The sequence below is a fragment of the Trichechus manatus genome, unplaced genomic scaffold (assembly GCF_000243295.1).
Source record: "Trichechus manatus latirostris isolate Lorelei unplaced genomic scaffold, TriManLat1.0 scaffold00096, whole genome shotgun sequence".
Taxonomy (NCBI): Eukaryota; Metazoa; Chordata; class Mammalia; order Sirenia; family Trichechidae; genus Trichechus; species Trichechus manatus.
Window position 1 is genome coordinate 9,905,129 of NW_004444032.1, and position 25,288 is coordinate 9,930,416.

Here is a 25,288-nt window from a genome sequence, read left to right on the forward strand (position 1 = left end):
GTCTGGAGCAAAAGAGAAAGAAGAAAACTAAAGACTCAGATAAGAAACTAGTCCATAGGACTAATAGCCCATGCGAACCATGGCCTTTTCTAACCTGAGACCAGAAAAACTACCGTATTTTTATGCAAATAATGCATGGCTTCTACATTTGTTTACCAACCTCGCCCTCTCCCTGTTAGGTATTTTCATAAGTGCCACTGTGCCAATTATTTTCATGTGTTCCTGTAAAAAAAAAAAATTAGCATAGCAAGCTTAAAAAATACCTCACTGGGAGAGGGGACGGTTGGCTAACATGTAGAAGTCCGTGTTATTTGCATAAAAATACTGTTGATGATGCCCAGCTACCACTACTGACCGTTCTGACCAGGGACACACTAGAAGGTCCTGGATAGAATGGGAGAAAAATGTAGAATAAAATTCAAATTCCTAAAAAAGGCCAGACTTACTGGACTAATAGAGACTAAAGGAACCCTTGAGACTATTGCCTTTAGTTACCCTTTGAACTTGGAACTGAAGCTGCTCCTGGAGGTCTCCTTTCAGCCAAATAATAGATTGGTTTATAAAATAAACAATATCACCCATGAGTAACGTGCTTCCTTTAAACAATAACTATGTAAGACTAGATAGTCAGCATTTACCCAGAAGCAAAAATGAGAAGGCAAGGAGGGGAAGGGAAGCTAGATCAATGGAAAAAGAACAAACAGTATGGAAATAATGAGAATGCTGACACATTGTAAAAATTGTCACCAATGTCACAGAACAATTTGTATAAAAATAGTTAAAGGGGAACCTAATTTGCTGTGTAAACTTTCACCTAAAACAAAATATTTTTCAAAAAATGCTTGGTAACATTCTTTATAGTTAAAAATTACTCTCTGTCACCATCCACTCTCTCATCCCCCTCTCCCAAAAAGTGGAAGTACTGTGTAGAAAATTCCAGTCATTATAGTTCTTATTCATCAATATATAAATAACAAGAGGCTTTGGGTATATAAAATATGGTCCAGTGTACTTCATTTGGATAGGAGGCAGTTTTCCTCCATTGTGCTAGAGGAGCAGGCTAGAGGAAAATAAAAAGCCATGCCCACTTACCTGCCATGGTGCCTTTTTTGTTTCAGTGGTCATATCCTTGTTTAGTCTTATTTCAAGCTGTCATTTTCTGTAGTAAGATGTCCTAGACTGTTTCAGGCAATATTTCATGATCTTTCTGTACTTTTGTTTTTTGTTTTTAGAGTAACTGCTCAAAGACTTGCCCACTTGAACAAGTGCTTGATGAACTTTAGGCTCGGGAATTTCAGCTATCAGAAAAACCCTTTGAAATTGGGAGAGCTTCAGGGAAATCACTTCACTGTTGTTCTCAGGTAAAGAACTGTGGATCAGAAAGACCCCAACGAGGGTCTTGCCGGGTCACCTTGACTCTGTTCATAATGGTCGTTAATGAGGTCCTGGTTCATTGGTACTAACAGGCTTGGCAGCCAGGGAAGGCACAAGGGGGCCTGATAGAGCTCGGAAAGCAAATGCTTGTGTAGTTTTTGTACTGACAGTCCTACCCTCTGACAACCCAGCACAACTTTGAAAAGAAGCCACCTCCCTCAGATACTTCGCTGAATGAGAAAGATCCCTCAGGGGGCAGAGAGAAAGCTTGTGCAGGGGGTGAGGAGAGGGAAGGGAAGCCAAGTCAGAGTCGTCTATGATACATATCCCTGAATCGTTTGACTGTACATCTTTTTCTCTCTGGGTCATTTGGACCTCTACAGAAATATAACAGGAACTGATGAGCAAGTACAACAAGCCATGCACTCTCTTAAAGAGATTGGATTTATTAACTATTATGGAATGCAGAGATTTGGAACTACAGCTGTCCCTACGTATCAGGTTGGAAGGTTTGTATGTAATTTCTTAACATTAATCAAAATGATCTGTCTTACAAAAAAAGAAACAGGTTTGGTTTTAACTATTTCTAGATGCCCTTGTGTCTAGGGTGAATGAATCACTTTATCTCTTTGTTTGGATGAATGGCCAACTGATCCACCAAAAAAAAAAAAACAAAAACTTGTTGTCATCAAGTCGATTCTGACTCATAGTGACCCTATAGGACAGAGTAGAACTGCTCCACAGGGTTTCCAAGGAGCGCCTGGTGGATTAGAACTGCCGACCTTTTGGTTACAAGCCATAGCTCTTAACCATTACACCACCAGGGCTGGAACTGATGCACAGCTTCATTTTAATTTTTGTTCTGGTTTAAGATAATATATGCACAAGATAAAAACTTCAGAGAGTTCGGGATGTAGCCTGAAAAGTAAGTTTTCCCCTCATACTTGGTAGCCCATCTAGAGGTTCCTTTTTACTTTTTAACAGGTAAATCTTGGTTCACAGTAAAGCTGTATCAATCTTTGAATTCCAGATTTGATTCCAGATTTGAGCTGTAAGAATAATTGTGTGAAAATAGCCAAGTCCTAGCCAGAGCAATAAGACAAGAAAAAGAAGTAAAAGGTATCCAGATTGGAAAAGAAGAATTATCTCTATTTGTGGATCATACGATCTCATAAATAGAAAACCCCGAAGAGTCTACAAGAAGACTTCTAGAGCTAGTAGAGGAATTTAACAAAATTTGCAGGGTACAAGGTCAACAAACAGAAATCAGTTGGGTTTCTGTACACCAGCAGTGAGAAGTCTGAAAGGGAAATTAGGGAAACAGTTCCATTTACAATAGCATCTAAGAGAATAAAATACCTAGGAATAAATCTAACCAGGGATGTGAAGGACTTATACAGCGAAAACTATAACACAGTACTGAAAGAGATTAAAGAAGACTTAAGTGGGAAGATGTTCCATGTTCATGGATTGAAAGACTTAATACCGTTAAGATGTCAGTATTACCTGAGATAATTTATAAATTCAGTGCAATCCTGATCAGAATTCCAACAGCCCTCATTACAGAAGTAGAAAAAGCAATCCTCAAATTTATATGGATTGGTGAAAGATAGCAAATAGCTAAAAGCAATGTTGAAAGAGAACAAAGTAGGAGAACTCACACTTCCTGATTTTAAAACATATTATACAGCTACGGAGCCCTGGTGTTGCAGTGGTTAAGAGCTATGACTGCTACCCAAAAGGTCGGCAGTTCAGATCCACCAGCCACTCCTTGGAAATCCTTTAGAGCAGTTCTACTCTGTCCTATAGGGCCATTATGAGTTGGAATCGACAGCAATGGGTTTGGTTTTTTGGTTTTTTTTTTTTTCTTTTTGTATATAGCTATAGTAATCAAAACAGCCTGGTACTGGTTTAACAGTAGACATATAGACCAATGGAATAGAATTGAAAGTCCAGAAATAAACCCACACATCTACTTCTAACATTTTAATTTTTAACAAGGATACTAAGTCCATTTGATGGGGGAAAAAGAGTCTCTTCAATAAATGGTGCCTGGAAAATTGGATTTCCATGAGCAGAAAGATGAAACAGGATCCATGCCTCACACCATACACAAAAACAAATACAAAATGGATTAAGGACCTAAATGTGAAAACTAAAACTATAAAATTCATAGAATTAAAAGCAGGGGCAATGATGTCAGGCCTAGCTTTTAACAGTAGATTATCTGATATAATAACAGAAGCACAAACAGCAAAAGACAAATAAATTGGGCCTCATAAAAATTAAAAACTTTTGTTCATCAAAAGACTTTACCAAATAAGTGAAAAGATAAGCTACCAGCTGGGCAAGTATCTTCAGAAACCATATATCCGACAAGAATCTAATAACCAAAATATATATAAAACTTCAAGAACTTAACAACAAAAGACAAAAATAACCTGATCATAAAATGGGCAGAGGACTTGAATAGACATTTCACCAAAGAGGATATTCATGTGGACACCAAAGACGAAGCTCAGTGTGGTTAACCATCAGAGAGTTGCAGATGCAAACCACAGTGAGATACTATTTCTCTCCCACTAGGATGGCTAAGATTAAAAAAAACTGAAAATAACAGATGTTGATGAGGATGTGGGGAAATTGGAACCCTTGCCCATTGCTTGTGGAAATACAAAATGGTACAGCCATTATGGGAAACAATGCACAGCAGTTCCTCAAAAAACTAAAAATAGAACTACCATATGACCCAGCAATTCTGCTCCTAGGTATATACCCAAAAGACTTGAAAGCAGAGATGCAGAGACTTATATACTGATGTTCATCATAGCACCATTCACAATAGCCAAAAGGTGGAAACAACCTAAATGCCCATCAACAGATGAATGGATAAACAAAATGTGGTAATACATACAATGGAATACTACTCAGCTAGGAGGAGAAATGAAGTCTTGATACATGCTGCAGTATGGATAGACCTGGAAGACATTGTGCTAAGTGAATAATTATGCAAGCCCGCTGCTATGTCTCCTGCCGGTCTCCTGATTCTGCTGCCTCTGCTGCTGCTGTTTCTCTGCCCTGCTTCTCACCGTCTCTTGACATCTCCAGCGTTACAGCTGTCTCTTTCTCCCCCTCCCTCTGTCTCTTCTCTCTCTCTCTCTCCCTCCCTTTCTCCCTCCCTCTCTTCTCTCTCTCTCTCCCCCTCTCTTTCTCTCTCTCCCTCTCTCCCTCTCCTGGGTCTAGGAAGTTGTTGGCACAGCGATCCTGGGTCCAGAGGACATTCTCCATTCCTGTCTCTTCTGCTTGGTAGTAGTTAGGTCCCCCTCTGCTCTGGGATTGGCTCTCTTTATAAGCCTAGTGAGATGGTAAAACTGACCAATCCCCTCATTTGGGTTCCATACACCTTATTTGCATGGTCCCACCACCACAGGGTTCCATGCACCTTATTTGCATTAGCGGCAAGCTACCCAATCCCCTTGGTGGACCACAAGCATCTTTTTTGCGTAGTCCCACCCCAGTCATTGTATGGAAATCACAAAGACTATGGCTAGAACAGGCATATTAAGTAATTCACTGCACTGTAGATACAGAAAATATAACTACTGTGTGGCAAAAGAATAGCATAATAGAACGTAAAGGAAAAATTAACTTATAGATGTATCAACAAAGTCTTGAAAACACACAATAAAGTGTTAATTCTGGTTTATTTCTTAGAGGCTGGGTAACAAATAACCTTTCTTATGTATTGTTTAATTTTTGATGTCTTTTTCTGTGTGTGTTGTTGACAGGTTCTTTGTTCCACTTAATTTTCTGTGCTGAGTTGTTTTTCTTTATTTTCTTTTCATCTTTTTCATTGTTGTTGATTTTGTATTTGCTGAATCTTTATGTTTTTCTTGTTTTTTATTTTAATGTGTAGGATTGTTAGTTTCCTTTGTGGTTACCTTAATATTTACCCTTATTTTTCTAAGTTTAAACCAGTCTTTTATTTCTTTATATTGCCTTGACTTCCTCTCCATATGAAAGATCTATGACTACATTTTTTAGTCCCTCTTTTTTGTTTTAATGTTGTCATCTTTACATAGTAATGTCTCTGTTTCCCTATTTTCAGGATTTTAGCTTTGATTTATTTTTATGACTTCCCTATCTGGGTTGATACCTGGTGGTTCTGTCCTGTGTTCTAGTCTTGGGTTGTTATCTGATGTTACTGATTTTCTAAGCAGAGGACTTCCTTTAGTATTTCTTGTAATTTTGGTTTGGTTTTTGCAAATTCCCTAAACTTCTGTTTATCTGGAAATGCCCTAATTTCGCCATTATATTTGAGAGACAGTTTTGCTGGCTGTATAGTTCTTGGCTGGCAGTTTTTTTTTCTTCAGGGCTTTATATTTGTCATCCCATTGCCTTTTGCCTATATGGTTTCTGCTAAGTAATCTGAGCTTAGTGTTACTGATTCTCCTTTGTAAATGACTTTTCGTTTATCCCTAGCTGCTCTTAAAATTCTCGCTTTATCTTTGGTTTTGGCAAGTTTGATTATAATATGTCTTGGTGACTTTCTTTTGGGATCTACCTTATGTGGGGTTTGATGAGCATCTTGGATAGATATATTCTCATTTTTCACAATATCTGGGAAGTTTTCTGCCAACAAATCTTCAACAGTTCTCTCTGTATTTTCTGTTATCTGCCCTGTTCTGGTACTCCAATCACTCATAGGTTATTCCTTTTGATAGAGTCCTACATAATTCTTACGGTTTCTTCATTTTTTTTTAAACTCTTTTATCTTATTTTTTCTCAAATAAGTTGATGTCAAGTGCTTTATCTTCCATCCCACTAATTCTGACTTTCATTGCCTCAGTTCTGCTCCTGTGACTTTCTATTGAGTTGTCTAATTCTGAAATTTTATTGTTAATTTTCTGGATTTCTGATTGCTGTCTCTCTGTGGATTCTTGCAGCCTGTTAAATTTGTCATTATACTCTTCTCTCATCTTCTTAAGTTTCTCTATTTGTGTGTTCCTTGGCATGTTCTGCATTTTGCCTGATCTCCTTTCTGATCTCTCAAAGAATTCTGTATATTAATCTTTTGTATTCTACCTCCATGAATTCCAAGAAGTTCTCTTCCTCTGCAAGATTTCTTGATTCTTTGTTTTGGTGGCTTGCTGATGCCATCATGGTCTTCCTCTTTATGTGGTTTGATATTGATTGTTGTCCCAAGCCATCAATAAGTTATTATATTTGTTTATTTTATGTTTGCTTACCATGTCCTAGCTTCTTGTTTTGTTTTGATGTGCCCAAATAGGCTACTCGTGTGAGCCAGTTTGATTATTGGCACCTTTGAAGCTCTAACGTCCTATCACCAGGTGGTTACATTTGTTATTGGGTATGTGAGCCCAGAAGTCTGTTTACTTTTCTTGTATGGATTCAGCTCAGGTGTCTAGGTAGTCGGTCACCAAGTGTATGGTGCAGGCTCTCACCTACAGTCCTAGACAGGCAGGGATAATTGCTGTAGGCACAGGTATCTTGCTGCAGTAGTGGGTCCCGTGCTGAGCAAGACAAGGGGCCGACGGCTGCCTCTGGGTGTCTGGGAGGAAAGTGTGTCCTTGTTTCCTAGAGCGCATAGGTGGTTAGGTTTTGCAGCCAGACTATGGGCACCCAGTGCTGTTGGCTGTAAGGAGTGGGAGACACCACTTATTCTTGGACCCATGTCACTGTGGTTAGGTGGCATGGGTGGAGCCACCAGTCCTCAGGCCCCTGATGTGGGTAGGTGAGGACCTTGCTTAGTGCCACTTTACCACATAGCTGATACAGTTGAAGTTAGGCTTCAGGTATATACCCTGTTGTATCATGGTGACGAAGGCCTACACTGTTGAAATGGGACCACACAGGTCTATTTGGGGGTGAAAGGCATTCAAAGCTTGTGGACCCCATATGTCTGTGCCTAGGCAAAGGAGCTGTGCCTACCCTTAGTTCCCGGCTGTCTTAGTCATCTAGTGCTGCTATATCAAATACCACAAGTGGATGGCTTCAACAAAGAGAAATTTATTCTCTCACAGTCTAGTAGGTTACGAGTTCAAATTCAGGGCATCAGCTCCAGGGGAAGGCTTTCTTTCTGTGTTGGCTATGGAGGAAGGTGCATGTGATGCATCGGTCTTTCCTTGGTCTGGGAGCAACTCAGCACAGGAACCTCAGGTCCAAAGGACTCGCCCTGCTCCCGGTGCTGCTTTCTTGGTAGTATGAGGTTCCCACGTGTCTGTGCTTGCTTGTCTTTTATATCTCAAAAGAGATTGGCTTACGACACTATCTAATTTTGTAGACCTCATCAGTATAACTGTCACTAATCCATCTTATTACATCATAGTGATTGAATTTACAACACATAGGGAAATCACATCACATGATAAAATGGTAGACAGTCATACAGTACTGGGAATCATGACCTAGCCAAGTTGACAGGTATTTTTGGGGGACACAGTTCAATCCATGATGCCAGCTTAGGGGAGCTGGCAGATTATTTTTTCCTGTTTATTAATTTGTTCACTCTCCAAGACCAGGAGAGTGGCTCAGGCTGCATGTCGGGTCCTACTTCCATCCCAGGGAACTCAGCAATCGCTGAAGCCAGCCCAGGACCCATTGCAGAAGGGGCAGGGGTCAGGTAAATGGGAGAGAGGTTTTTCCCAAAGGGGATGTTTTTTAATCCTCATGGTAGGTCAGATGTATGTATTTATCTTTTCCCAATTGAGCACCACTTTTCACTGGTTCTGGAGGCATGAGTAGACTCTCTGCCGCTGGGTCTCTCCCAGTGTGGAACATGCCTCCCAAGTGCCACTGCTTGCCTCACCTCGCACACCAGCCGATCTGGCCTGAAGGATGCCAGCTCCTGCCAGGTCAGATCTGGCAACTCCTTGCTGCTTCTGAACCGCTCTCCTTCCCTCTATCACTCAGTCCAATTCTTCAACTTTACCTTTGATGTTCGGGGCTCCTAGGTTGTCGTATATAATCGATTCACTTGCTTTTTCAGGTCTTTGTTGTAAGAGGGACCACAGGAAGCGTCTAACTACTCTGCCATCTTGGCCCTGCCTCTCCTGTATTAATTTTTAACAAGCATGTATAACTTTTATAACCATCAAAGTAAAGATATATCCATCTTGGCAAGAGTAGTAGAGAAGGATAAACTCTATTTATGCTGTTTGCCTAGGCAGGAAGGTACTTAACATAGGGGGAAGAATTATTGAGAATTTCAAAAAAGTTTTGGCACATAAAGACATAACTTTGATTTATGCAGATAATGCCTTGTATAGCAGCTTACAGCATGACTGACTAATTTATCCTATTACAGCATTTTAAAACTAAAATAATTAAATGTTATGAGTGAGCATTATTTTATAGTCTTAATTTTTTTCTCTTTTTTAAAAAATTCTTTTGGCATTTACATTTGAAATACATATCTTTACACTGCTGTTAAGTTTCGTGAAAATATGAACTTGATATGATTTGTTGACTCATCAAAGATTTGGGCATATTAAATTCATCTTAATGCAAAATTAAGTAAAACAAATACTGTGTTTAATTTTAGAGCTATACTACAAAATTCCTGGGCTGAAGTCATGGATTTAATATTGAAACCCCGTTCCGGAGGTGAGAATAAAATTCATGTTAAGAAAAAAAATAGAATATATTGCTAGGTATTCATGGAATTGCTTTGAATAAAAGTATATGGCAAATTGGGATGTAGTTATTTCAGAATTTTCTTTATTTTTACAATAAAATGAGAAGTGTGATTTATATTTATGTTTTTCAGGTTTTATGTATATGTTAGAGATTTGTAATCTGTGCTCTGTTTTTAGCTCATCTAATTTATTAAATGAATAAATATATTCCTTTCCTTTTCTCCATGCAGTACTAAATCTCAGAAAATATAGGGATCCAAACAAGAGTCCATTTGTGGTTTTTTCCCACTAAAGCCATGGTGTAATTGATTATAAAACATGGTAAAACACCTTAAGGATTTTTAGTTTAAAGAGTTCATTAAAACTTTTCCCGGAAAGTGTCTTTAAAACCATACTGTGTGAAAAAGAATTTAATTAGTACTTTGTAAATTGTCAAAATAATTCTGTCTCCACTTTAGGTAATTGTTCATTTGCTAGCTAAAAAGAGATAAAATTGTCTAATTTTAAGAAAAGTAACTCATTAAATTTGACAATACTATGTTAAAAGAAAGTGAAGGTCGGAGGGACTATCAAGCATTTGTTTTATGATTAATCAGCTATGATAATGAGCAGTAATTGGCTTTAAATCCTAGATTGGGTAGCACAAAGCCACATATAGTTCTGTAAACTTCATAGATTTTCTATCTTTTCACTTCCTAATCACTGCTCTCTGGTGACAGAAACTATTCACGGCACCTATATTAAGATAATATTTTCCAGTTTTGTCTCCTCTTTGAAGCATATTGCATTATGGAAGTCTGTCTATTAGATACATTGTTTAATCACAGCTTTTTTTCTTCCCAGCCGAAAAGGGGTACTTGGTCAAGTGCAGGGAAGAATGGGCGAAAACCAAAGACCCAGCTGCTGCCCTCAAAAAACTACCCATCAAAAGGTGTGTGGAAGGGCAGCTGCTTCGAGGACTTTCAAAATATGGAATGAAGAATATAGTCTCTGCATTTGGCATAGTGAGTGCGATTTGTGAAGTCAGGCAATGGCTTGAGGTGGTTTAATGCTTTTTTTGGTTTGTCTTTAAAGATTTTACTAAGTTTTGAGAGAGCTAAAGGTATAAATAAGGATCCTTCAGTGATCTGTGAGAGGTGTTTTTACCTGAGTCATCCTTGTTCAGACCCTAAATGTTGATGGGAGTAGGGGAAGAGGGGGCAGTACTGGCAGTAATTATTAATATGGAGGGCATGAGGAAAGCATTCCATTTACAATTTAAATTAAGTGTGTTGGTATTTGATAAATTTATAATCCATTGTAGAGGCATTTCTTAATCATTCTCTGTCATCAGAACAGTATACTGCCTTTTAAGAGGGTTGGGTATAAGCAAGCTAAATAGTTGCATTTTAGTTTGGTTTCTGCACGATGGTTAGAGTGCGGAGCATAGCATCTTGGCAAGTGTAGCCTGTATCAGTATTTAGATATTAGTAATTCAGAATCCTTTAAAGTTTAACCCTTAAACTTAAGTCTTAATCTTCCCAGATGTAAACAAAACATAACAATGGGATTCTTGCTGCATGAAATTGTCAGTTCAATCATTTAGGTTTTCTCCTTCCTTAGAATAATGAGGAAGAAAGCACTGTTAGCTCTATAATTGATTTGTAAATTCCTTGAGTTTGAAATCCGTATCTTTGATTCAGGCTATGAATTCATACCGTTTGCTTTATTTGAATGAGTTTGTTCATTGTGGATACAAAACAGGACCTGCTACAGCTGCTGGTGATTGCTAACACCCTTTAGTATGAGGGGTTCTATCTGTAAAATTGGATGCTGCATATCAGTGACCTGTTTCTACAGGCTGTTAGGAAAATGACAGATTTAAGATATGAGTTTCCTGTATCAGGATCACTACTAAGCAAGCAAGATGTTTTGTAAAGTACAGTACTTTTTATATTTGGAATATCTATTTATTTTCTTGCCTGTTTTTTTTTTTTCCTCCCCTCCAGATACCAAGAAATAACCGCTTAATGTATATCCATAGCTACCAAAGTTACGTGTGGAATAACATGGTGAGCAAGAGGATAGAAGAGTACGGGCTGAAACCTGTTCCAGGCGACCTTGTTCTCAAAGGAGGTAAAAAGGCTAAGTATTGTCTTTATTCTGCCAGACTAGGATGCAGTTATTTGTCACTAGTGGTTTTAAAATTCACACTGGCTACTAGTTGAGAAAAAGAGATATGTCTGAGATGAGAGGACAGTGTAAGCTCAGAACGACTAGTTTGTGTCTTTAATTAAAAAAAAAAAAAAAATTACATATATACATCTTCTCTGAGTAAGCTTTCTGGGCCTCAGTTTTCTCAACTAAAATAAGATCTGGGCTAAATGATGGTGTATTGGTTTCACAGGGCTGCTGTTACAAAATACTACAACCTGGGTGGCTTAGAACAGAAACTTATTGTCTCATAGTTCCTTAAGCTAGAAGTCTTCTAGGCCATACTTCCTCGGGAAGCTCTAGGGGAAGATCCTTTCTTGTCTCTCCCAGCTTTTGGTAGCCTCAGGCCTTTCTTGGCTTGTAGATGCATCCCCACATGGCTGTCCTTCGCTCTCTGTCTCTTTTATAAGGACTCACATTGGATTAGGACCCACCCTACTCCAGCATGACCTCATGTTAACTGACAACATCTTCAGAGACTCTGTTTCCAAATAAGGTCCCATTCACAGGTACCAGGGGTTAGGACTTCAACATATCTTTTTGGGGGACACAGTTCAATCCATAACAGCTGGCTAAACTCCCTTTCCACGTACTGATTTGGGTCTAGCAGATAGTTCTGTACACTCCTGTAACCTTAGTCTGTTAGCTTGTTGGTCAGTTTTAAAAGTTTCTCTAAGTTGACACCAGACAGGAATTCACTTTACACGTGGGCCATGATATAATGATCATTTGTTTATTGCATGCTCTGTGCCAGAAATGATCAAAAACTAGACCTGAAAATCCCTCTGCTGTTGAGCCCTTACTGTATGCCAGACATTGTATTAAGCCCTTTACCTATGTCTTCTAGTTTGAAGCTCACAGTATTACTCTGAAGTAAATATTATCTATTTTTCAGATGAGATGCAGTAACTTGCTCAGGGTTCCACATCTGGTTAAAAAAAGAAAAACCTGGGATTCAGAGTCATGTTTGTCTGATTCCAAAGTCCATGTTCTTCTGGCGTGTCTGACTGCTTCTCGGTTAGCTGAATACACGCACTGCTCGTCTGCAGGCTGCTGTTGTTAGTTGCCATCAAGGCGATTCCAACTCATGGCGACCCCATCTGCAGGCAGGCCCTGTAAATCACTAAGATTTTTAATTTCTTTGTTCAGAAATTTTAATTACTTTTTTCCTGGATTATTTTTTCCTCATCCAATATCGATTGCGTCTAGTGTGTTTTAACGTCCAGTGTGCCCCTACGTTTTAGCCTCTAAATACAGGCTAAACAGGCTAGGCTGGTTTTTAAATTGTTCTTTCAGCAAAGAGCCATTCAGTGATGGCTTTCCAAATAGTATTTTGCAGTGTGTTTAAGAAAGAAATAGGAGCTCGTTTCAGACGTTCCCAGAGGACGAAGATGCTGCTCAGAAATAAGTGTTTTTAATTTTCATTAAAAATTCTACTTTCTCAAACCTTGGTCTTAATTTCTTGGATGGGGTAGAAAAGGCCAAAGGGCTTAGATTCTAACTTAATTTCCTTAAGCTTCCTAGAATTCTGAACCTATGCCAGTGTGCACTTCCAACTTGCATATATGTGTATAATTTTTAGAAGATTGAATTCATGAAAATACTGCATATTTCCTTAATTTGTTGTTCACTTGTGAATTTATAGCCACAGCCACCTATATTGAGGAGGATGATGTTAATAATTATTCCATCCATGATGTGGTAATGCCCTTGCCTGGTTTCGATGTTATCTACCCGAAGCATAAAAGTAAGTTCTCCGTGTGGGGAAAATAGTTAAAACAAAGTCTAACATAGTTAAGCCACTGGCTGCTGAGAGTGGAGACAGAAAAAAATCAGTACTTTAAATGTAATTTTAGAACTTCGATTTCCGTAAGACTAGAAAAAATGTGACTAGTTATTTATAAGTCTTCTAAAAAGGGTTGCATTCATATGGATAATTTAAAATAAGAAATGAATAGTAGAAATGGTGGTGTTATTATAGTTGTTATTGACATTATTTTAATTTCTGAAATTCATTACTTCATGTAAGGATGGAGAAGGGTTTTGTAATAGCCATTGAGAAAGTGGATGGGTAATTTTACTTTCACGTTGCTTTTTTAACTTTCTTTTTTTAAAACCATATAAATAATAGGGGTTAGTGGTGTTTAAAAAGTCAATGAGTGCAGAAGTTTATAAAGTGAAAAGTTAGAATTCTCTACCCTTATTTCTCATTCTCAGAGACTGTTAGGAATTATTCCTGTTACCTTCATGGACGCCATTGGGGGAAAAATTGGAACTTTTAATTGTTCACGGATTCAGAAATTGGAAAAAGAAAGCAGCTCTGACCAGCAGAACCAACTTAGTGGGACTGACTCTGGAAGTTTCTGCTTAGCCAGGGGTGGTCTGCCAGTGGTGTTTTCCCTGTTAAAGTATCTTTTCTCTCAGGAGGCCTGAATCATCTTACTTGTCAATGCTGTATTCCTAGAAGTTTTAATTATTTTAGAAAGATTAGGATTAATAATCCTTTTTCGATAATGTAAGTACTTGTAGAGGCATTAAATATTAAGCTATTATTTCCATGTTGATTAATCAAGTTATTGTACTCCTAATACTTACATGGTTGACTTCACCAAGGGAAAAGGAGTTGAGGGGAGAAGCGGAAAGTCAATTAAAAAGACAGATAAGGGAGAAGGCATGGTCTGCCTGCCCTGGGTGGAATGGCACAGTGAGGAACCTAGAGAGCAGCCCCACAAACAAGCAAGAAGGAAGGCAAGTAGATGTTAAAAGCCACACTTTACCTCTTTCCAAGAAAGAAAAAGGAAACATTCTTTCGTCTTTTTTTCTCTCACCTCTCAGGATCAGGAACTCCGGCTAGTACCTGATAGAACATAAGTTCAGCAGGGCCTTTGACAGAGCCATTCATGAAAACCTAGTGGCCAAGATGGGGGCTCATAGACTGGGTGGGTGGTAGTTCAGACACGTGGGTATGGAACACATACACACCTGGTTTGTTAACACCTGGTGCGTCAATCAGCTGTGACTGATGGTCCTTAAAGTGTGTGGTGAGGGATCTTTCTTTGACCTTGTTCTATCCAACATTTTTTATGAATAACTTGAATAAACAAATCTGCTTATCATATATGTGAGTAATGTAAAACAAAATAGTTAATGTTAACTATATGGAAAATAAGTATCTAAAAAGAACTATAGAAGGCATTTAATAGAGTTAAATGTAAATTCTCATGTTTATGCTCAAAGAGCAAATATATAAATAGAAAAAATCCAGTTTTATAGTAGTCTGTGTAAAAAATATCCGGAGTGACGCTGTTGAACATAAGCCTGTACCCTGAGGCAAACAGGGGGCTTCGTGGGGAACGCAGAAATATCAAAGGAGAAGCAGTTGAGGGAACCAGTTTGGCCTAGAAAAGGTATGGTTTAAAGATCCAGTACGTACTAATACATGTGGGAGAGGGCAGAGTTAATCTGCTGTATTCCAAAGCAATCAGCAGAAGTTACAAGAAGACATATTTCAGCTTGATATAAGAAGAACTTTTCTAATAGTTGCATGCCTCACAAAGAAATAATATGCCTGTAAATGGCAATGTTCAAGCAAAGGCTGGATGATTTTCTCCCTCGGGTGTTATAAATAAGATTTCTACATCAGATGCAAGGGTGAACTAGATGGTTTTCCAAGGTCCCTTATTTTTATGCATTTATTTATGACTGCGTTCTTCCAGGAAGAGTTTAAAGCATCTGTATATGGTCTCTTCCAACTCAGAGCACATATGTTTATAGTTTAGCAACTTCAGATAAAATGGCCTTTTGTAGCTAGCTTGGGAACCTTACACCATAGGTACTGTGCTGACTGCAAACAGGCAACTTACAAAATGGCCAAACCTAAGCTGGAGACATAGTCCTAGTAGTAAGTTTTGATTCTAGAGAACAGATTTTGAGTTGTAGATTGGGTTGACTAGGGTGATCCATGGAGCCCTCATGGCACAGTGATAAGAGCTCAGCTGCTAACCAAAAAGTCCGCAGTTTGGATCCACCAGCCATTCCTTGGAAACCCTGCAGGGCGGTTCTACTGTCCTATAGAGTTGCTATGAGTTGGAATCTACTCGACGGCATCGGGTTTCGTTTTTTTGTTTATGGTGATCTAAGTGAGCTTAAATTTATTCTGTTTGTAGCCTAGTTCAAGGTAACTTGCTGACATGTTGCATTCCAACTAACTTTGTATGTTTTCTGTTAGTTAGTGAAGCCTACAGGGAAATGCTAACAGCAGACAGTCTTGATATTGACAACATGAGACACAAAATTCGAGATTATTCCTTATCAGGGGCGTACCGAAAGATCATTATTCGTCCTCAGAATGTCAGCTGGTGAGTAATAGTCTGGAATGAAATAGAAATTAGTTACTATTTAAAGTTTTAAACTTCTGCTTTACATATATATTTTTCAGCTTAGAACTTGACACATAAATGCTTCATAAGTGCTAGTTGCTAGTTACTGTTGTTATTAATATTTTTGTCACTACTGCTGCGATTTGGAATTTTCAGATCAAGAAATAAATGGAGTTTTTTTGAATACAAATAGTGAAAATGACTTAGTTTTCATTTTTATTAACATTAAATTATTAGAGAACTGTGTAGAGAGTTAACTTTTTTCCTATTTCTAAAAACTGCGGTTTGCTTAGAATTATTCCTGTACAGAGTACCTTAATCAGAATTAGCTGTGAGCTGCAAAAACTAATCTGATTGTTTTAATGTCATGTTTCTAGAGCAAAAGAGATACCTGTATTAATCCATTTTAAAATGCTTTAATACCTAGTATTTTCTGAAGCTTTATTTGATAGTTTAAAAAAGCGAACCCTAAACTAGTTAGCAGATTGCCAGAACTGGCACATCCAGCATTATAAGAAATTGTGTATCTCTCTGTCATCCTTTTCTCTGGATTATGGGCAAGAGATCAGCAGAATTGGACCTTGTCTTCCCAACACCAGAAAGAAGTGCATCATTAATAATAAGATGTTGCTAGTAGTGATAACCACTCTGGAGAAAATGTTAATTTTATCGCATCTGGGCAAAGTGAAGTTTACTGTTGCGTACTTCATATTAAAAGAATTTCCATCCTAGAAGAGCATTTTGTGTTTTTTATATATGCTAGCGTTGTCTGTCATCTCGCTATATAATATTAAAAAGACAGTACTTATAAAATCTGACTGTTCTATTATTGAATAGTCCTACCTATAATTATTTACGTTAGACCTATATTTCCTTGCTAAATAAATGGTGCTGAACAACTTAGTACTTTTTATGAAAGTTCACATTCATACTAAACTCTTTGTGTGTTTTAAAGGGAAGTCGTTGCCTATGATGATCCTAAAATCCCACTTTTCAACACAGATGTGGACAACCTGGAAGGGAAACCACCACCAGTTTTTGCTTCTGGTACGTTTACTCAGTTGTCACCTCTTCTGACCCCTTAGCTATCAGAAACCAACCTGTGGTTGGTTGTTCGGCGCATCAGCCTAGGCCAAGACTGGAAGTGACTCTCTCTGTAGTGTGGGCAAGCCGGACCTTGCAGCAAGATCCCTCACGGGATCTTGAGGCAGAGCCCACTCCCAGAACTAGGATGAGTAGTAATTGTAATGAAGTTGCCAGAGGTCTGTAGGAACCAGGCTTAGCACAACATTTGCAGGATTAACTGTAGGGAGGAGTAGGCATCTTCATAAAGTCTTTGAGATCCTGAAACCAGGACCCTGTAGCTAAGCCTCTCTGTTACTGGGAAGCACTTGGCAAGGAACGGACTTCTGACCTGACCAACAGTCTTCCTCCAACAACCTCGAAAGCTTCCAGCTCATTTTGTCTGAGATTCTACCAGCGGTAGAATTTTATTCTTGTTAGCAAGCATACTCTTTTAAAATGTAAGTAACTGTAAAGAGGTAAAGCGAGCCTATCATACATAATACGGATAAATTTAATGAGGAGTCTTTCCTTCTGACCAAGTTGGAAGGAATTTTTATTTTGTGAAAGGATAAAGAGAAGTAAAATAAGAAGGGGTTAGAGGAAGAATAGTCCAATATTATAAGCGTGGGGACATGAAACACTCCTTAGGTGGAATTCCCAGGGAGGGGCACTCAGAAGGGCACCCCAGAGGGGAGCAGAGTCAGTACATAGGGGGCAACTTGTGCTAAAAGGTAGAGGCAGAGTGTAGAGACACTGTACCTCCCTCACAATTTTGTGTCATGCTGTCCAGGCCCAGCCTCCTCCCTCAACCCAGGGCTTCTCTTATTCTTCTTGCCTAACCCCTTGAGAAGCTACTATCTTGAGCATATATGTTGATATTGGCAGCTCACATAAGAATAAACTTGGCACACATAGAGGTATTTTTGGCCACATATGACTATATCCAAGAGTGGCAAGAGTCACAGGTGCATTACATTGAGCAAGTTGTGTTAGCAAGGACTTTAGTCCATAGAGGCACATTGAAAAGCTGCTTCACAACCAGTAACAACTGACATCTGTTTGAACTATAGACATTTCGGGTTGTGTTGGGGCAATTGAGGGAGGGAATTGTGGCAGTCCAGTTTAATCCTGTTTTCTGTAAGATTGTCTCTAACAGGGTAGCTAAAGACATTTGCTTCTCTGCACAATCAGAATCCCAAATAACAATGGCAAGTAAGAGGTACCTTTGAAAAGCAGGCCTTGGTGATGTTAAAGGAAAAAAAGGCTTAAGAGGCTAAAGATAAGGTGCTGAGTGGAAAAGTTCTACTGCCAATAGGGAATCTGATCTAGCACAGAGTCTAGGCTCTGGAGGATGAGGTTCAGGGAAGGAGAACTAGGCTAAGACTTTTGAAACCAGAAGGCCATGAACTGTCCCATACTGGGAATGTAAAGCCTCTGAACGTTACTGTGTGGCAAGTGACCTCGGGGCTGATCAGGTAGGTAGGCACCGGGCTGGCTGGAGGTAGTCCGCTGCAAATGTGGCCCCTCAGTCTTGTGACTAGAACGTCCAACTGCCTCTGCTGGCTAGAGAAGGTGACAGAGTCGGGATGATAGCATCCAGTAACGTGGTTCATTAGCTAGATAGGGTTATTTCCTGTTTCTTCCCATCTTTGCTGTTTGCCCCTCATGGTCAGCAAAAGCGCCATCTACAAAATAACTGCTAGGACTAAGGCCCTTAGAAAAGGATGCTGAGCTTTGACATCCCCAAAGCACATCCCTTCCAGCCTGCTTGCACCGGGCACCCTGTGAGACCTGCTAACCACAGGTTTTCTCTGAAGATGTCCCTTTCTCTTTGTGGTAACTAAGGAGCAGTCTGTATATGATGAACATGCAAAAAGTGGATGAATCAGCTGATGTCACTTTATTTTTTTAATAACAGCTTTATTGAGACATAATTCACATGCCATACAATTCACCCATTTAAAATGGACAGTTCAGTGGTTTTTAGTGTATTCATACAATGATGCAACCATTGCCGCAGTCATTTTAGAACATTTTCATCACGCCAAAAAGAAACCCATACCCTTTAGCAAGTACCCCCAGGTCTCTGTTGTATGGATCTACCACATTTTATTTACCCATTTGTCAACTGATCAACATTTGGGTTGTTTCCACGTTTTGGCTGTTATGCATAACGCTGCTATGAACATTCATGTACAAGTTTTTGTATGGACATATGTTGCCATTTTGGGGAGGCGGTGCATTCTTTGCCTAGGAGTACACACACAACAACAACAATGGTAACTTTATGTTTAACCTTTTGAGGAAATGCCAGACTGTTTTCCAAAGTGACTGCATCACTTTACGTTTCCACCAGCAACGTATGAGAGTTCCAACTTCTCGACCTTGTGCCAACTCTTGCCATTATCTGTCTTTCTGATTATAGCCATCCTAAAAAACCAAACCCATTGCCACCGAGTTGATTCCAACTCACAGAGACCCTAGAGGACAGAGGAGAATTACCCCATAGGGTTTCCAAGGAGCAGCTGGTGGGTTTGAACTGCTGACCTTTTGGTTAGCAGCCATAGCTCTTAACCACTGCACCACCAGAGCTCCATAGCCATCCTAGTGGGGGTAAAGTAATGTCTCATTGAGTTTTGATTTCTGTTTCTCTGATGGCTAATAATATTGAGCATCTTTACATGTGCTTATTGGCTATTTGTGTATCTTCTTTGAAGAAATGTCTTTTCAAATCCTTTGAACAACTATAAAGCAATTTATAGTTGGATTATTTGTCTTTTTGTTATTGTATTGTAAGAGTTATTTATAAATTCTAGGTAAAAGTCCCTTATCAGAAACGATTTGCAAATATTTTCTCCCATTCTGTGGGTTGTCTTTCCACTTTCTTGATGGTGTCCTTTGAAGCACAAAAGTTATTAATTTTGATGAAGTTCAGTTTATCATTTTTCTCTCACTTGTGCTTTTAGTGTCATATCTAAGAAACTCTTGCCTAATCCAAAGTCACAAAGATTTATGCCTGTGTTTTGTTTGTTTGTTTGTTTCCTCAGAGTTTTATAGCTGTTTGATCCATTCTCAGTTAATTTTTTATATGGTATGAGGTAGGGGGTCCGACTTCATTCGTTTGCATGTAGATATCCAGTTGTCGTAGCACAGTTTATTAAAAAGAAGTTCAACACTGAATTGTTTTGGCACCGTAGTCAAAAATCAGTTGGCCATAAATGTTAGGGTTTATTTCTAAACTCCCATTTCTATTCCATTGATCCATGTGTATCCTTGTGCCTATATCACACTGGTTTTGGGGGTTTTTTAATTGAATTTTGGTGAAAGTAGCCTTGGTGGTGCCGTCATTAAGAGCTTGGCTGCTAACTGAAAGGTCAGTAGTTCGAATCCACCAGCCACTCCTTGGAAACCCTATGGGGCAGTTCTACTCTGCCCTAAGGGTCGCTGTGAGTCGGAATCAACTCAACAGCAGTAGGTTTTTTATACACAGTAAAACAACTGAGAGATTCCCATTCAACAATTTCTACACATATTGTTCATTGACATTCGTTACATTCTTCACGTTGTGTCCATATTCTCATTATTTCCATTCTAGTTGTTCCATTCCCATTAACTTAATCTCAACTGCCCCCAAACTTCTCATCTATTCTTTAGAGTAACTGTTGTTATTTGATCTCATATAAATAATTTTTTATAACAGCACAGTACTCAAGGGTGACATTCTTTATTTTTAGGGCTAACCTTCTGTTTAGTTAAAAGGCGATTTCAGGGGATAATATTGTTTCAAGGTTTAAAGAGCATCTCAGGGCAATAATGTTGGGGATTCATCCCATCTCAGTGGGTCCAATAAGTCTGGATTCCTTGAGAGTTAGTAGTTCTGTACCACATTTTTCTCCCTTTCTATCAGGATCCATCTATTGTGACCCTCATCAGAACATTCAGTAGTGGTAGCCAATCACCATCTAGTTCTTCTGGTCTCAGGTAGGAGAGGCCGTGGTTCATGGAGGCAGTTTGTCCTGTAGATCGGTTCCTCCTCTGATTCTTGGGTTTCCTACTTTCTCTTTTGCTCCAGACAAATAGAGACCAATAGTTGTATCCTAGATGGCCGCTCACAAGCTCTTAAGACTCTGGACACTCCTCACCAAACTAGATATAGAACATAAACTTTATGAACTGTATTATGTCAGTTGACTGAATTGTCCCACAAGACCCTAAGTCTTCAAAACAAGAAAACTAATCCTGTGAGGTGACTGGTTATGTCTAAGAAGTATGAGCATCTGTAGCTCATATTTGTTTATGTGTATATATATTTTTTATTGTTGTTACAAAATTATATATAACATAGTATTTACCAGTAGATCCTTTTTTTTGTCTACAACTTGCTGTCATCAGTTACATTAGTCAAGCTGTGCATACTTCACCCACATTCGGTGCTACCTTTCCCTTCACCATAAACAAAAAGTGACTACGATCTAGAGAATGATTTCCCCTCTCCTCCCCGACCGCACCATAACCACCAATGAACATTAATCTTTGTATATATACCTATTCTTAACATTTCATCAAAGTGAGATCATAAAATATCTGTCCTTTTGTGATTGACTTAGTCCACTCAACATAATGTCCTCCAGGTTTATCCACATTGCAAGATGTTTTGGGTATCACATGGTTTTGATTATCATTGATTTGTAATAAGTTTAGCCATTTTGGCTCTTATAATTCTGTATGAATTTTAGAATCAGCTTGTCAATTTCTACAAAGAAGTCAGCTGAGATTCTGATAGGGATTGTGTTGAATATGTAGATCAATCTGGGAAGGAGTATTGCCATATTGGAGCCCTGGTGGTGCAGTGGTTAAGAGCTACAGCTGCTCAAAAGGGCCACATAAACCAGAGACTCCATCAGCCTGAGACCAGAACTAGATGGTGCCCAGCTACCACTAATGATCGCCCTGACAGGGAACACAACAGAGAGTCCCTGAAGGAGCAGGAGAAAAGTGGGGTGCAGAGCTCAAATTCTAGTAAAAAGACCAGAATTATTGGTCTGACTGAGACTGGAGGGACCCTGGAAGACATGGCCTCCAGACTCTCCATTAGCCCCAAACTAAAAGCATTCCTGAGGCCAACTCTTCAGACAAAGATTAGACTGCACTATAAGACATAAAATGATACTCATGAAGAGTGTGCTTCTTAGCTCAAGTAGATACATGAGTCCAAATGGGCAGCTCCCGTCCGGAGGTGAGATGAGAAGGCAGAAAGGGACAGGAGCTGGTTGAATGGACACAGGAAGTCCAGGGTGGAAAGGAGGAGTGTGCTGTCACAGTATGGGGAGTGCAACTAGGGTTACATAGCAGTGTGTGTATAAAGTTTTGTTTGGGAAACTAACTTGAACTGTAAACTTTCATTTAAAGCACAATAAAAATAATAAAAAGAGCTACGGCTGCTAACCAAAAGGTCAGAAGTTCGAACCCACCAGCCACTCCTTGGAAACCCTATGGGGCAGCTCTACTGTGTTCTGTAGGGTTGCTGTGAGTCAGAATTGACTTAATGGCAGTGAGTTTGGTTTTTTGGTTTTTATTGCCATATTAACAATAATGAGTCTTCCATAAGTGTGTTAAATCGAGAAGTATGAGTCCTCCAACTTGATTCTTCTTTTTCAAGATTGAGTTATTCCGAGTCCCTTGAGTTTTCATGTGAATGTTAAGATTAGCTTGTCAGTTTCTGCTGTTAAATTAACTTATTTTTAAACTGTTTTTTCTTGATTAAGCCATAGTTTCTTTTGCAATTTCATCTTCATTACTAGCATAACAGTTTGTGTTACCTTCCTAAGCATTCGTCCATTATTCTCCAAGTCAGTTAATTACCAGTGTGTTTGTTACCCATTCATTAAATTACTAAAGCTTTTTAGCACGTCTTTCCCAAGCACTCAGAATTGTAGACTTTCCTAAGTAAAGTGGACCACACTTTAGGTTTGTGATAACTAGAAGAGCAGCTTCTTTATCTTCCTGATCCCACTTATAATGCCAGGCCTCTCTTGAGAATTCTGAATTGGCAGGACTGAGAATAATGAGATCTGTTAAAGATGCTTACCCCCCACCCCGCAACCCTCTTAGCTTTTTAAGTGATAGGCATAATATAAACTTTTAAGCCTATATCGCAGTGTCTCACTGAATATCAACTGGCTTTGCTGAATATACAGTGCTTGGCTACTAACCAGAAGGTCAGTAGTTCGAATCCACCAGCCACTCCTTGGATATCCTATGCGGCAGTTCTGTCCTGTAGGCTCAGTATGAGTCTAAATCAGCTTGATGGCAACAGGTTTGGTTTCTGGTCTGCTAAATACAAAATGTCTCTGTATCATACTTACCTCAGGTTTCTTCCACATAGCATTCTGCCATGAAAGAATGTTTCCTCGTTTCTATGCAGCTTTGAAATGTTTTCACATACAAAAACAAGTTAAAAGCAAAAACTGCTCTTATAATCACCACCATGTTCCTTGGTTCCTGTTTTGTGTCTTGTCACCTTAGCTTCATAATTAGAGCTCTGTGACTAAAACAGTAAATTCCACTAAGAGTAAATGAAGGCTGTAGATCATTGAGTCCTTAGGTGGCACAAAGCGTTAAGTGCTCAACTACCAACCAAAAGGTTGGCAGTTTGAACCCACATAGATGTGCCTCGGAAGAAAGGACTGGCAATCTGTTTCCAAAAGGTCACAGCCTTGAAAACCCTATGGAGCAGTTCTTCTCTGCACACAAGGGGTCCCCATGAGTCAGAATCAACTCAGCAGCAACTGATTTGGTTTTTTCAGTTACAGATGGTTGTGATATTAGATGATTAAATCTTTCCCCCTCATTTGCTCAGAGTTAACAAGGGTAACTGAGAGTCCAGGAAGAATCTAAAAATTAAATTTGCATTCTCATTTGTTAGGTTTTATTTTTCTGTTTTCCCTTGTGCCCTAGGTTTTGTTTTCTTTTTAATTTATTTTATATGCATTTCTCTTGTGCTCTTCTGTCTTCTGCCCTTTTTATGAAGGTTCCCAAGTGGGATTGCTGTAGCCGATTACCTGGGTCGTACACTCACAGATCTCCTAAGTTCACAGTCTCATCCTCTGAGGGCTGCAGCTGGCCCCTGGGGAAGTGGCAGCCTGACACAGTTCTTTGTATTTGTATAGAGATTATATGGCTCTCCTCTCTAGTTTATCTGCAGCTGCTTTAGTTTTCTGACTGTTCTCTTCTTTCTTGCCTGGCAGAAGGCAAATACAAAGCTCTGAAGATGGATTTTTCACTTCCTCCATCTACATATGCTACCATGGCCATCCGAGAAGTGCTTAAAATGGATACCAGTATCAAGAACCAGACCCAACTCAATACGACCTGGCTCCGCTGAGCACCTTGTTCACAGATTAGAAAATGCACACATGTGTTGCTTACTGGCTTCCTGTTCATTTTTCTCTTAGTACAGACCCATATGTGGATTTTGAATCTTTGTAGTAAAAGATTGTTTGTACTTTTTCAATTTTTTTATTAGCTTAAATCGATGATTTGCAATGTTTGTACACACATACAAATCCTGAGGATCCTAACTGTAGCCCAGAGAATATAAAATTGGTCAGAATATATTTCAGGTGCTTCAATCATGGTATTACAATGCCAGCATTACTGGCATTATAATAATGAGAAAGGACTTTGGTTTAAAGTAGTAATTTTAGATGTTTGCTACATTCTTGAAGGACAACAGAAATGTTTAACCCATCCATGAATGGAGTACACAGCAATGCATTTTAAGACACAAATGCAACAAAACAAATCTTGACTATGGATAAATAATTTGAGAGCCCCTGCCTAAATATAAATACAGTTCTCATGCTTATTTAAATGATAATGAAACAGCTACAGGTTTATAAACACAGCAGGGATTGTCGTTATCTAGCTCATGTACCTGTACCAGGTTTAGGCAGGCATTTATAGACTTTTTAGTTCCAATAGCTTTTGCATTATATTATTGTCTTGCAGGAAAGTTGCATTGATAGGGCTTTTTTTCCTGATGTAAACATTTGCCACTGTTTTTATTAGTTAAGGTCTAATTTTTACTCTAGGTGCCTTTTATGTTCCGAACTCTTTTCACTGGTATTTGCCCAAAAATAAGTAATAGCAGGGAAGAAAACTTAAAAAATTTACAAGGGCTTCTCCTATCAGCTGCATTACCCTGTGTCACCAACAGCTTAGATAGTTCCATTTCAGGCATTGCATAAAATTTTCCTCTGGTGTGAAAGGATAAACATGCCTTTCTAAAATTATGTGACATAATTGTACCGATTTTTATTTTCTATCATTTCTAAAACCAAACATAATAAATATTTTTTAAAACTCCTTTCTACTCGTTAATGTTACTAAATCAGATATCTAAAACATTGCAAATGAGAATCTTTGCCTTAACTAAAGGCAAGGGACTGACGTGAATGAGGAACCCTGAGAATGGTGTTGATAACAAAAGTATGTCATCAGGTGTGAGGTATTGTGCAAATACTATGACGGAGTATCAGGTTTTATGAATAATGTACTGTGTTCACTGGATTCAAAGTTATCCTTCTAATAGCATCACTCACTTGCCTTCCAGTGTGT

The 25,288-nt window shown here is 38.9% G+C and overlaps 1 protein-coding gene across 1 annotated transcript in view; it reads left to right on the forward strand.

Moving 5' to 3' along the window:
* The window catches only part of PUS7 (pseudouridine synthase 7), a 64,724-nt gene extending 39,687 nt beyond the window's left edge, over positions 1-25,037 (forward strand). Inside the window, exons 8-16 of the mRNA XM_004382612.3 lie at positions 1,233-1,361; positions 1,758-1,883; positions 8,939-9,000; positions 9,876-10,036; positions 11,021-11,147; positions 12,871-12,972; positions 15,454-15,583; positions 16,560-16,651; positions 23,917-25,037. Of these exons, the coding sequence (XP_004382669.1) occupies positions 1,233-1,361; positions 1,758-1,883; positions 8,939-9,000; positions 9,876-10,036; positions 11,021-11,147; positions 12,871-12,972; positions 15,454-15,583; positions 16,560-16,651; positions 23,917-24,053 (1,066 nt within the window). The 3' untranslated portion in view covers positions 24,054-25,037. The remainder of the gene's footprint in view (positions 1-1,232; positions 1,362-1,757; positions 1,884-8,938; positions 9,001-9,875; positions 10,037-11,020; positions 11,148-12,870; positions 12,973-15,453; positions 15,584-16,559; positions 16,652-23,916) is intronic.
* The last annotated feature ends 251 nt before the right edge of the window (positions 25,038-25,288 follow it).